The 11645-nt window shown below is 66.2% G+C and overlaps 2 protein-coding genes across 5 annotated transcripts; both read left to right on the top strand.

Moving 5' to 3' along the window:
• On the top strand, positions 1 to 5995 carry NR4A1 (nuclear receptor subfamily 4 group A member 1). The gene is given in 8 exon segments (XM_066207440.1): positions 1 to 149; positions 151 to 188; positions 2455 to 3260; positions 3513 to 3642; positions 3755 to 3906; positions 4234 to 4436; positions 4515 to 4693; positions 4782 to 5995. Coding segments are annotated over 8 exon segments (1914 nt in total). The 3' UTR covers positions 5039 to 5995.
• A 2012-nt stretch (positions 5996 to 8007) lies between these two features.
• Positions 8008 to 10848, top strand: ATG101 (autophagy related 101). Of its 4 annotated transcripts, none has more exons than XM_066207515.1 (3): positions 8008 to 8242; positions 9218 to 9503; positions 10003 to 10848. In XM_066207515.1, exons 1-3 carry the CDS (start codon positions 8226 to 8228, stop codon positions 10405 to 10407), a joined length of 708 nt encoding a protein of 235 aa, XP_066063612.1. In that variant the 5' UTR covers positions 8008 to 8225; the 3' UTR covers positions 10408 to 10848. The 4 variants fall into 4 exon arrangements, with proteins under 4 accessions (XP_066063612.1, XP_066063611.1, XP_066063614.1 ...); XM_066207514.1 differs by having other exon boundaries at positions 9215 to 9503; XM_066207517.1 differs by lacking the exon at positions 8008 to 8242 and adding an exon at positions 8272 to 8404.
• The last annotated feature ends 797 nt before the right edge of the window (positions 10849 to 11645 follow it).

The following is an 11645-nucleotide window of genomic DNA, read 5'->3' as shown; positions in this document are numbered from 1 at the left end:
ATGGAACCCCGCGTGCGTCACGGCCGCGCCCCCGCCGGGGCCGCCCCCCCCGTGCGTCACCGGCCCCGCGCCGCCCCGCGCGTCACCGAGCGCTTAAGAGAAAGTAGTGGCGGGGCCGGAGCCCGGCGGAGCCCGCGGAGCGGCGGTGGCAGGAGCAGGAACCGGAGCGCCGCCGCGCCGGCACCCGGGTACGGGCGGCACCGGGATGCGGAGACCAGGCGGGGGGCACCGGGGGGCACCGGGGGTCGTGCCGGCAGCGGGGGCGGGCTGCGCGCACCGGGAGGTGCACGGCGTCGGGTGTCTCGGTGGCACCGGGGCAACAGGAGCCACTGTCCCGGGCGGCAGCGGAGGGATTCAGATTGGGCGTGTCAGGTGGCACCGAGGGGATCCGGGTCGGGCATCCCGGTGGCACCGGGGGCTCAGGGCGGTGGGCGTCCTGCAAGGTGGATGTGGTCGGGTGTCCCAGTAGCACCAGTCCCGCTGGAGCCGGGACTCGCGCGTCCCGCTCTGTGGAAGGAACCCTCGGTGCCACCGGCGAGAGTCGGGGGTCCCGGTGGAAGGGACCGGGCGGTGCGCGCTGTGCGGGACTGCCCCTTGTGGGTATCCGGTGGCACCGGGGGAGCCGAGTCGGGCGTCCCGCGTGGCTCTGAGAAGTGCACGGGATCGGACGTCCCAGTTGGCACCGGGAGGAGCTGGATGAGGAGTGCCGGTAGCACCGGGAAGAGCCGGGGATCGCGCAGCCGGCGGGAGTTGGCAGAGCCAGAGGTCCCGGCCCCGAGCGTCCCGGGGAGAGCCCGACACCACCCCGCTCCTCTGTGAGGAGCTGCGCAGGACCGGGAGCCGCTACTTGGACCACGGGGAACCGGGCTGGTTCCCCCATCACGGCACCCCAACCGGGGCCAGCTGCAAATGCAGGAAATCCCCGTCTCTGGGGATTGCGGGGGACAGAGTCACCCCATACCGGGCATCACCCCTGAGCAGAGTGGTGACAGAACTGGAGTGGGCAGCACCGGGGCAGGCTCCTGCCTGCGGGCAGCACCGGGAGCCTGGCATGGCGAGCGGGGATGTGCCGGCAGCACCAGGACATGGCAGTGGAGATGTGCAGGCAGCCAGCCCCGCGCAGGCAAACCCCCCGCTGCCCACGCCGGCCTGGCAGCCGCCGCTCCGGCATTACCGGGCAGCAGGTGCCGGCAGGGATGTGGGCAGCGTTAGCCACCCCCGGTGCCACCGGCTGCTCTCGCCCGCCCGCGGCCCGGGGCCCGGTGCCAGCGGCTGCCACCCGCCCGTGCAGGCGGCAGCAGCCTCAGGGCTGGGCACGGGCAGCTGCCTGCACTCCCAAATGAGGAATCTGCAAATAGAGCCCGGCCGTGGGCAGCGTGGAGGCTGCTGCGGGAATCTGTGCCCGGTCCCTGGTGAGGGGGATAGGGCAGAGGGGACCCCAAATGCTGTCTGCGAGTGGGTGAGAGCAAAAGCATTGAAACAACCAGGACCGCAGGAAGGCTCGAGGCATTGCATCTGCCAGGATTTTCATGTAGGCAAGGAGAACTCCCACTGGCACTGACAGTGTCCCCTGCGACCGTGTCCCCGGCATAGCCTCAGGTCCCCTCGGCTTCATTTGGGGACAGGAGGCAGCTGAGGGGTCACTGTCCCCTCTAAACCCAGTTGGACACGCACAAACTCCACTGGGACACCAGCAGGAGGCTGGGGGCTGGTGCCATGCCGTGGGTGCCAGAGTTGGACCCACGCTGGGTATTTTTAAACCCAGCTCCCGGCGGGTGTCGGCTTTCTTGATGCCCGAGAGAGCTGCCCAGATTTGGCTGGGGGAATCCGGGGGCTCTGGCAGCGGGGCCGTGCCAGGGCCGTGGCCGGGGGCCAGTGCAGCGTGACCTTTAAAGGTCTGCAAGATGAATTACATTATCGTCTTGCCATTAGGGTCACTTCTGGCTTGGCTTTCAGCTGGACATGGGACTCCGGTTGTCTTATGTCTCACCAGACGTGTGCACAACCCCGGGGGGCTCCAGGGACAGAGGGGGGGCTCCTCTTCCCCCCACCTGGAGGGCTGCCTGCACTGACATTCCCAAGAAACCCAAAAAGGGGTTACAGGGGAAGTGGGATCCTCAAAACCTTGTCCAGCCCCGAATCTGGCTTCCCTTGGCCAGCCCTAGGGCTTGGGAATCTGCTGGCCACATTCCTCCCCCCTCCCCTTTTGAGGGCTTTTGCTAAGCCAGCGTTTTGGGGAATGTCCTTTGCGCCCATTGGCTGTGCCGTGACCTTTCCCAGGGACGGTGGTGGCCGCCACCAGCCAGCCCTGGGGGCTGTGGGTGGCTATGGGGGTCCAGATCCAGCACGAGGGGAGTCCTGGGGGAATTCCCACGGTTCCCACCCCATCTCCATCCTCTGCCTGAATGGCGGAGGGGTGGCGACGTCCCCGCTGATGCCTCTCTCTCCCCACAGAGATGCCCTGCATCCAGGCCCAGTGCAGCACCACGGGCACCGGCCCCTGCGAGCGCTGCCCGGCCGAACTGCTCTGCCCCGAGGGCGGCCGATTCCCCATGGAAGTGGCTGGAGCCGATCTGGCGGCCGCCCCCGCCCTGCCCAGCTTCAGCACCTTCATGGAGGGCTACGCCGGCGAGTTCGACGCCTTCCTCTACCAGCTGCCAGCAAGCGGCCAGCCCAGCGCCGCCACCGCCTTCAAGCTGGAGGACTTCCAGGTGTACGGCTGCTATCCCAGCGCCTTCGGTGGGCAGCCTGATGAGACCCTCTCCTCCAGTGGCTCGGACTGCTACGGGAGCCCCTGCTCCATCCCCTCGCCGGCCACGCCAGGCTTCCAGCCCCCGCAGGCCCCAGGCTGGGAGGGCTCCTTCGGGGCGTACTCGCCGCTGCCAAACTACGAGGGTGGGCAGCCCTGGGCTGAGCCAGCCAAGGGCGGGGGGTCGCAGCCCCCCTTCTTCGCCTTCGGCCCCCCGGCCCCCAGCCCCGGTGGGTCTCCTGCAACCCTGAAGGGGCAGCCGGGCCCCTCGCCCCGTGTGGACCCACGGCTGCTGGACACGGACGCCTTCCCCCCGAGCCAAGGTGCCCCCAGGGGTTTCGCGGGGCTGCCCCTGGTCCCCACCTCACCGCTGCTGGAGGGGCCGGCGCTGGCGCCCACCAAGGTGCGCAGCCCCGGGGCAGGTGAGGGCCGCTGCGCCGTCTGCGGGGACAACGCGTCGTGCCAGCACTACGGCGTGCGCACCTGCGAGGGCTGCAAGGGCTTCTTCAAGGTAAGGGGACCCCCTCTCCGCCCCCGCCTCATCACGGGCTGCGGCGGGATGTTCCCACAGGGCTCTGCGGCAGCAGGAGGATGCTGCGGGGCGCCCCAGGGAGGGGCAGGGCAGGGAGCACGGCCGCGGAGCCCTCCCCACGGACACGGAGCCGGATGCTGGGCTGGAGCGGGAGGCAGGGGAGGACAGAAGGGCTTTTGTTTGGAGCTCGGCGCCCCGGGCTGAGCTCGGCCGCTCCTTCCCCACCCGCAGCGCACAGTGCAGAAGAATGCCAAGTACATCTGCCTGGCCAACAAGGATTGCCCTGTGGACAAGCGGCGCAGGAACCGCTGCCAGTTCTGCCGCTTCCAGAAGTGCCTGGCCGTCGGCATGGTCAAAGAAGGTACCAGGGTCCCGTCACGGGTGGGGGGTACCCAGCAGGAGCAGGGAGTCCCCGCTCTGCAGCCTTTCTGGCTGCACTGAGGACAGACACTCACTGCAAGTCCCAACCACAGTGGTCCGGACTGACAGCCTGAAGGGGCGGCGGGGCCGTCTCCCCTCCAAGCCCAAACAGCCGCCAGACGCGTCCCCGGTCAGCCTCATCACCTCGCTGGTGCGGGCACACATTGACTCCATCCCCAGTGCCACCAAGCTCGACTACTCCAAGGTAGGGCTGGTGCCACTCCATGCCCTGCCCAGGGCCATGCCAGGGCTGGGGCTGGATCCTGACCCGTTCCCGTCCCAGTTCTTCACCCATCCCCATCCCAGACCCTGATCCTGTCCCCATCGTGGTTCCTGATCCAACCTCATCCCTGTTCCTGACCCAGCCTTTTGTCAGGTCCTGACCTGTGTCCATCCCAGATCCTGATCCCATCCTCATCCCAATTCCTGCTCCACCCCTATCCCAGTTCCTGACCCATTCAAGTTCCTGACCCCATCCCCATCCCAGTTCTTCACCCATGCCCCTCCCAATCCTGACCCATCACTCTCCCAGTTCCAGGAGTCGGCACCGTGCCCGTTTGAGAAGGAGGACTCAGTGGACGTGCAGCAGTTCTATGACCTGCTCACCGGCTCCATGGACGTCATCCGCAAGTGGGCTGAGAAGATCCAGGGATTCACCGAGCTGCCCAAGGATGACCAGGACCTTCTGCTGGAGTCAGCCTTCCTGGAGCTCTTCATCTTGCGCCTGGCGTACCGGTGAGCCCTGGGGCAGCGCGGAGCAGGGGGAGCCCGAGGTGTGCCCAGGGGGGATGACACCTGGATTTCTGCCGGCAGCTCAAAGCCAGAGGAAGGGAAACTCATCTTCTGCAACGGGGTGGTGCTGCACCGGCAGCAGTGCGTGCGTGGCTTCGGAGAGTGGATCGACGCCATCCTCGAGTTCTCCCAGAGCCTGCACCGCATGAGCGTCGATGTCCCTTCCTTCTCCTGCCTTGCCGCCCTCGTCATCATCACAGGTGAGACCCCCCCAGCTCCGGGCCCGTTGCTGTCCCCGTCCCCCCCCGTGTCTGTCACCCCAGTCCCACACCCTGTGTGTACCCCCAGACCGGCACGGGCTGAAGGAGCCCAAGCGGGTGGAGGAGCTGCAGAACCGCATCGTGGGCTGCCTCAAGGACCACGTGGCGGCAGCAGGGGCTGAGCCCGGGCGCTCCAGCTGCCTCTCCAAGCTGCTGGGGAAGCTGCCAGAGCTGCGCAGCCTCTGCACCCAGGGCCTCCAGCGCATTTTCTACCTCAAGCTGGAGGACCTGGTGCCGCCACCACCCATCGTCGACAAGATCTTCATGGACACGCTGCCTTTCTGAGTCCCGGGCAAGGGGCTGCCGTGAGCCCCTGAGCCACCTGGGGACATCTGGGACCTGCCCTGGGCACTCCTGGTTCAGTCCAAGGATGCCTGGGAACCCCCTGGGCACCCCTGGGTCACCCCTGGGGGGGCCTGGAACATCCACTTTGTACCCCTGGATCAACCCTGGGATGTTTGGGACCCCCTTGGGTGACCCCTAAAATGCCCAGAAACTACCTGGGCATCCCTGGATCACTCCCAGGATGCCTGGAACCTGCCCTGGTCACTCCTGGATCAGTCCTGGAATGCCTGGCACCTCCCTGTGGACTCCTGAATGACCTCTGGGACACCTGGGACCCCCCTGGGCCATCCCCAAGACTCTGTGTACACCCCTGGATCAGCACCAGAACACCTGGAACTCCCTCTTGAACCACCCCCAGAATTCTTGGGACCTCCCTCCCTGGGTCACCCCCAAAACTCCTGGGTCCCAGCCAGGCACCTCTGGATCACCCCCAGAATGCCTGGAATCCCCGCTGGGTCACCCACAGGATGCCTGGGACCCTCTGGGCACCCCTAGATCACTCCTGGGATGCCTGGGACCACCCCTGCGTCACTCCAGGGATGCCTGCGATCCCCTCTGGATCACTCCCAGGATATCTGGATCCCCACCCCCTCAGATGCCTGAGTCTTCTTGGGGGCACCCTCGGGGGTGCCCCATGTGCCTTCACGGCCCAGGGCGCCGCCCCACAGCAGCCCCGGTGCCGTCTTCCCCGGGGGCATCGCCGGCGCGGTGCTCCCTCCCCCTGTAAAAATGCCCCTGATGTAAATAGCGCCGGCCGGGTCCTGTACAGAGTGGGGGCAGCGGGCGAGGGGTGGCTCCGACCCCCTCAACCTCGGCCCCTTCCCCTTTATATATATTTTTCTGGGTTTCCCTCTTTTTTGGCCGTTTTCTGTATATAAACTTGTACGTACGGTGAGAGCCACTGGGTGGGACCTTTGTCCCTTGTTGTTCCCATTTAGTTAATATTCGGGGATGGGGAAAGGGGGACAGAGCAAAGGGGCTGGGGACAGCGGGGGCACTGGAGATGGGACAGCCGGAGCTGGGGACAGTCCCGGGGACCAGAACTGGTGACAGCCGGGGCTCGGGCAGTGCAGATGTCGGAGCTGGGGGCAGCTGGGACACGGGCTGGAAAAAAACAGGGCGCTGGAGCTGGGGAAAAAAATCCTGTACGCTGGAGCTGGGACAGCCGGGACGATGGAGCCGGGGACAGCTGGAGCTCCGGAGCCGGGATGCCAGAGCTGAGGACAGCCGGAGCCGGTGGATCTGGGGACAGCTGAGGCACCGGAGCCAGCGACAGCCGTGGCTCCAGAGCCGGGGACAGCCGGAGCCGGGGACAGCCGGGACGCCGGAGCCGGGGACAGCCGGGACGCCGGAGCCGCACGTTGCCCACGCCGCTGCCCTTGACCCGTCACTCACTCCCGCGGCGGCGGCTGCCGCTGCCTCGCACCTGTCGCCTGCCTGATTTATCCTCCCCAAAATAACCGGGAAGCGTGACCGTGTCCCCCGCTCGTGTTCCTGGGGACGTGGCCATCGGCAGGGCCAGCCCTGGCGGGGGGGTGGCGGCGTTTGGGATCCCGATCCCAGGAGCTGGGGACGGAGCCAGGAGTTCCAAGGCGGAGAGGGGGGGGGTGGGGGGGCGACACGCGCGGCCGATATGTCCCCCGGCTCGTCCTCTTCCTCCTGCTGGGGACAGCCTGGCCCCGGAGCAAAAGTTAACGGGGATACCCAGGGCCGGTGCGGAACAAGGGCCACATTGAGGCGCGGGGCCGGGGGCGCCCCGCAGTGACACACAACAAGGGTCCCTCTGTCCCCCCGCCGCCGCCCCCGCCGTGGGGACAGCGCTGACGCACGGCGGGGCCGCGGACGGGAGCCGGGGTGGGGAACAGCCGAGCTGCACGCAGTGGGCACGGGGATTGGCACCCGGCACGGCACGGCTCGGCACGGCTCTGCTCCGGCCGTGCCGCAGGTCTCTGTCCCCTCCCCACTGCTCAGGGCTGCCCTCTGCCCGCTTTGTCCCCACCTCTGTCCCCGTTCCCTCGGCAGAGGCGGCCGCAAGAGCGATGTACCAGCAGGGTAAAGTAAAAGCAGCTCCGTGGACAACTCCGGCCACGCCGGCGCTCCCGGAGCTGCGCGGCACCGACGTGGCTGTCCCGGTGTGTGCCCGGCTCTCCCCGCACCGGTGACACGCCGCGGTCACATTCCTGCTGCCACTCACACCAAGCCATGTGTCCCCACGGCAGCGTGGCCGATCAGTGCCCCAAATCCGCACGTCCCCAACCCCTGTGTCCCTCGTGTCTGTCCATCCACGCATCCCTCTGTCCCCATGTCCATCCATGCCACTGTCCCTGTGTGTGTCCATCCCTGTCCCCACATCCCTCATGTTCCCAGGTCTCCGTTTCCAGTATCCCCTGTGCCCTGTGTCCTCCCCATGTCCATCCATCCCCCATTCCTGCGTCCCTCAAGTCCCCATGTCCCTGCTTCCATTACACCCTGTGCCCTGTGTCCCCATATCCACATGTCCCCCTGTCCCCATATCCAGCCATCTCACTGTCCCTTTGTCCCCCTAGTCTTCATGTCCCTTTATCCAGTGTCCCCTGCGTCCCACGTCCCCATACCCCTGTGTCACGCTGTCCCTTGTGTCCATCTGTCCCTGTGTCCCCCCTTTTTATTCCCTGCTGTCCCATATCCCTGTCCCCCATACAGGTGTCCCCCGTGCCCCGGTGGTGCCCACGGCCCCCGTCAGTACCTCTCTGGCCCGTGTCCCCACGCGTGTCCCCCTCCGTTGTCGCCTTGTCCGCGCCGGGGTCAGCGGGGGACACGGCCCCGCCCGCCCCGCTGCAGAGCCCACCTCCAGCACAGGGGGCGCAATGGAGCCGCTGAGCCGCTCTGGGCTGCGGCATTGCGGCTCTATGGCCCCCGGGAACCAACCAAGCCGGGGAGAGGGGAATCCACGGCCTCAGAACGACGATTCCACCCCCAGGGCCGTCCCGCGGCCGGGAACGGCACGGAAGAGACAAAATAGTAAAAGGATAGAGTTTCAGAGTGAGGAAACACGGTGGCCATGGCCGGAAGAGCCGCTACGGTGGCCGGTGGTGTGTTCTGATCCCCCCACGCAGATGGGACGATCCATTTCCCTCCGCGCCGTCAGATGGTCGGGCCCGGGCGGTGAGTGGGGGCCGGGGCTGGGACCGGGGGCCGAGGGGGGTGCGGGGCCTCGAGACTGGAGGAAACTTGAGGCTGGGAGACCGAGGTGGGCTCGGCCCGGGGCGTCTGCACCTGTGTGGTGTATTGGGAGGGCCCAACCGGGACCCCCCGGGCCCCTGTGAGGTGAGGTTGGCCCGTACCGGGACACCCGGGACCCTCTGGGGTGCTCTGGGTCCCTGAGGGGACCTGCCCAGGACATTTGTGTCCCCCTGGGGTGCTCTGGGTCCCTGAGGAGACCTGCCCAGGACATTTGTGTCCCCCTGGGGTGCTCTGGGTCCCTGAGGGGACCTGCCCAGGACATTTGTGTCCCCCTGGGGTGCTCTGGGTCCCTGAGGGGACCTGCCCAGGACATTTGTGTCCCCCTGGGGTATTGCGGAGCCCATACCAGGACTCCTGTCGTCCCTGTGTGCTGGCGGGGGAGCCTGGCTGGGGTGTGAGGGGACCAGGTCAGGACATCTGGGTTTCTCCGGGTTTCTTAGATGCTCAAGCCAGGACATCTGGGTTCCTGTGCGGTATTGAGAGGCCTGTACTGGCACCGCAGGGCCCTTATGAGGTGGGCGGGCACGAACTGGGACACCACCCTGGGGTGTGGGAAGGCCACACCGGGATATTCGGGACCTTGTGGAGGAGGCCTGCACATCCTGGGACACCTGGACCCCCCCTGAGCTGCTGCGAGATGTGTGGGAGGGTCCAAATCTGTGGGATGTGAGGACTTAAACCAAGACACCTGGGTCTCTGTGGGGGTCTATACCAACGGTGCCTGGATCCTTGTGGCATGTGGGAGACTCAAATCAGGCCGCCTGGGTCCCTGTGGGTTCCCGGGAGGGCCACGCCAGGTCCCTGTGGGCGACTGGGACACCGGGTTGGCAGAGGGGCTGTCACCCAAGCTGGGCTGTAACCAACACCCCCCTGCCCACCCTCCTGTCCCCTCAGCAGCCGCTGCTGTGCCCCCTCCAGCGCCGGCCCTGCCATGAACTGCCGCGCCGAGGTGCTGGAGGTGTCGGTGGAGGGGCGGCAGGTGGAGGAGGCCATGTTGGCCGTGCTCCACACCGTCCTGCTGCACCGCAGCACCGGCAAGTTCCACTACAAGAAGGAGGGCACCTACTCCATCGGCACCGTGGGCACCCAGGACGTGGACTGCGACTTCATCGACTTCGCCTACGTCCGTGTGTCCTCCGAGGAGCTCGACCGCGCCCTCCGCAAGGCTGTCGGGGAGTTCAAGGTGAGGGAGCACCAGCAGGGGTGACAATGGGAGCGTGAAAGGTGTTAAAGGGAAACCACACAAGGAACAGCTGGGGGCATTAGATCTGTTCAGCTGGAGGAGAGGAGACTGAGAGGAGACTCGTCAGCTTCATCCTTAGGGTAGCTCTGATCTCTGCTCCCTGGGAGAGTGACAGGGCCCGAGGGAACTCTGGCAGGGAAGGAGTGGGCTGGATATTGGGAAAAGAGTCTTCCACCAGGGTCGTTGGGCACTGGAACAGTTCCCCAGGATTTGATCATGGCCCCAAGGCTGCCAGAGCTCAAGGAGTGTTTGGACAACACTCTCAGGCACAGGATGGGATTGTTGGGGCGTCCTGTGCGGGGCCAGGTGTTTGACTGGATGATCCTTGGGCATCTCTTCCAACTCAGGATGTTCAGTGATTCTGTAAAACCCAGTGGGATGTGCCCAAGGAGGGCTCAGTCACTCCCTGTTCCCCCATGAACCACGTGCTGTCACGCAGGACGCGCTGCGCGGCTCCGGCTCCGACGGCATGGGGCAGATCTCCCTGGAGTTCTACCAGAAGAAGAAGTCACGGTGGCCCTTCTCGGACGAGTGCATCCCCTGGGAGCTCTGGACCATCAAGGTGAACGTGGTGAACCTGGCCAACGAGCAGGAGCGGCAGATCTGCCGCGAGAAGGTGGGTGAGAAGCTCTGCGAGAAGATCATCAACATCGTGGAGGTGATGAATCGCCACGAGTACCTGCCCAAGATGCCCACCCAGTCTGAGGTGGACAACGTCTTCGACACCAGCCTGAAGGACGTGCAGCCCTACCTGTACAAGATCTCCTACCAGATCACAGACTCCCTGGGCACCTCAGTCACCACCACCATGCGCCGGCTCATCAAGGACACGCTGGCGCTGTAGGGCTGGTGTCACCCAGGCAGGGTCACCATGGGCCGTGGCACTTTTGGGACAGTGACTCTGCTTGGATCCCCTCCTTCACCTCCAGAAATCCTCTGTGGGAGGAGCTAGGCTTGACCTAGCCTGTAATTTGAGGGTTGCTGCTCCTTGGTTTATGCCGTGGGGTTTTGTTCATCCTGGAGAACTGGCTCAGTGGCTCCGGCCTGGCTGATGACCGGGGTGAGTCCTCAGGGCACGTGTGGCACCAGCTCTGGGTGGTGCTGGGGCCTGGCAGAGGGTGCTGGGGGTCGGGGTGACACCTGAACCCCACCCCTCTGCAGCATACTTGGTGCCACACAGCCAGTGCTGGCCGTGTCCCTTATCACCACCTGACTCCTGGTGTCACCCTTGTCCCTGGGGGGCCAGAGCTGCCCCAGAAATAAAGTGTTTCTGCTTTCACATGGAGCCTGGTGACATCCTGGCTGTGGGGAGGCATGGGAGGGGGGAAGTGGATGCTGAGGCTGAGCTGGTGGTCCCCATCACATCCAGAACCGAGGGGCTGAGCTGTGGGTCCCCATTGCACCCCCGTGCTGTGGAGCTGAGCTGGGGAATCCCCTGGGCCCTGGGGCTGAAGTGGGGGCCCCCATTGCACCCCAGTGCCGTGGGGCTGGGTGACTGCAGTGGGGAGAGGCAGAGCGGGCAGTTGGGCAGCCCCAGCTGCCCCCCAAGGCACTTAGGGAGGGAGCTGGGGTGACTCCCCCTTCCTCAGAGAACTCTGCACCCCTCCAGGGGTGCTCCAGGGTGGAGCAAAGCTGCTGCCCCTTGCCGGGGGGGGCACCCAGCGCCAGGCAGCGTGAGGGGGGCCATGGGAGGGAGGGATAAGACGGTCCTTGACATCACTTAAACCCTCCCCGTCTGTCACTGCCACACTCGGCTCCCGGGAGGAAGAAGAGGAGGAGGAGGAGGAGGAGGAGGAGGAGGAGGAGGAGGAGGGGGACATGAACAGCACCCGCGAGGACACAGGGGTGAGCGAGGCTGCCCAGATTGCCGTGGTGCTGGTGCTCTGCCTCGCCGTCACCTTTGCCATCCTCTTCCTCGGCTGCAACCTGCTGCTGCAGGCCGAGAGCCTGGCAGCGCCCGCAGCCCAGGGCGAGCGACGCCTGTCCGAGCCTGACGGCGGCACCGAGGGCACGTAGGGACCGGCTGGAGCCTCTGGGATGGACAGATGGACAGCTGGACGGCCGGGCACGCCTGGGTGTGGA

The sequence above is a fragment of the Chamaea fasciata genome, unplaced genomic scaffold, assembly GCF_029207755.1.
Source record: "Chamaea fasciata isolate MVZ Bird 193981 ecotype frontalis unplaced genomic scaffold, bChaFas1.0.hap1 SCAF_41, whole genome shotgun sequence".
Lineage (NCBI taxonomy): Eukaryota > Metazoa > Chordata > Aves > Passeriformes > Sylviidae > Chamaea > Chamaea fasciata.
Note: the sequence above shows the minus strand (reverse complement) of the source record. Positions and strands in the feature narration are given on the sequence as shown.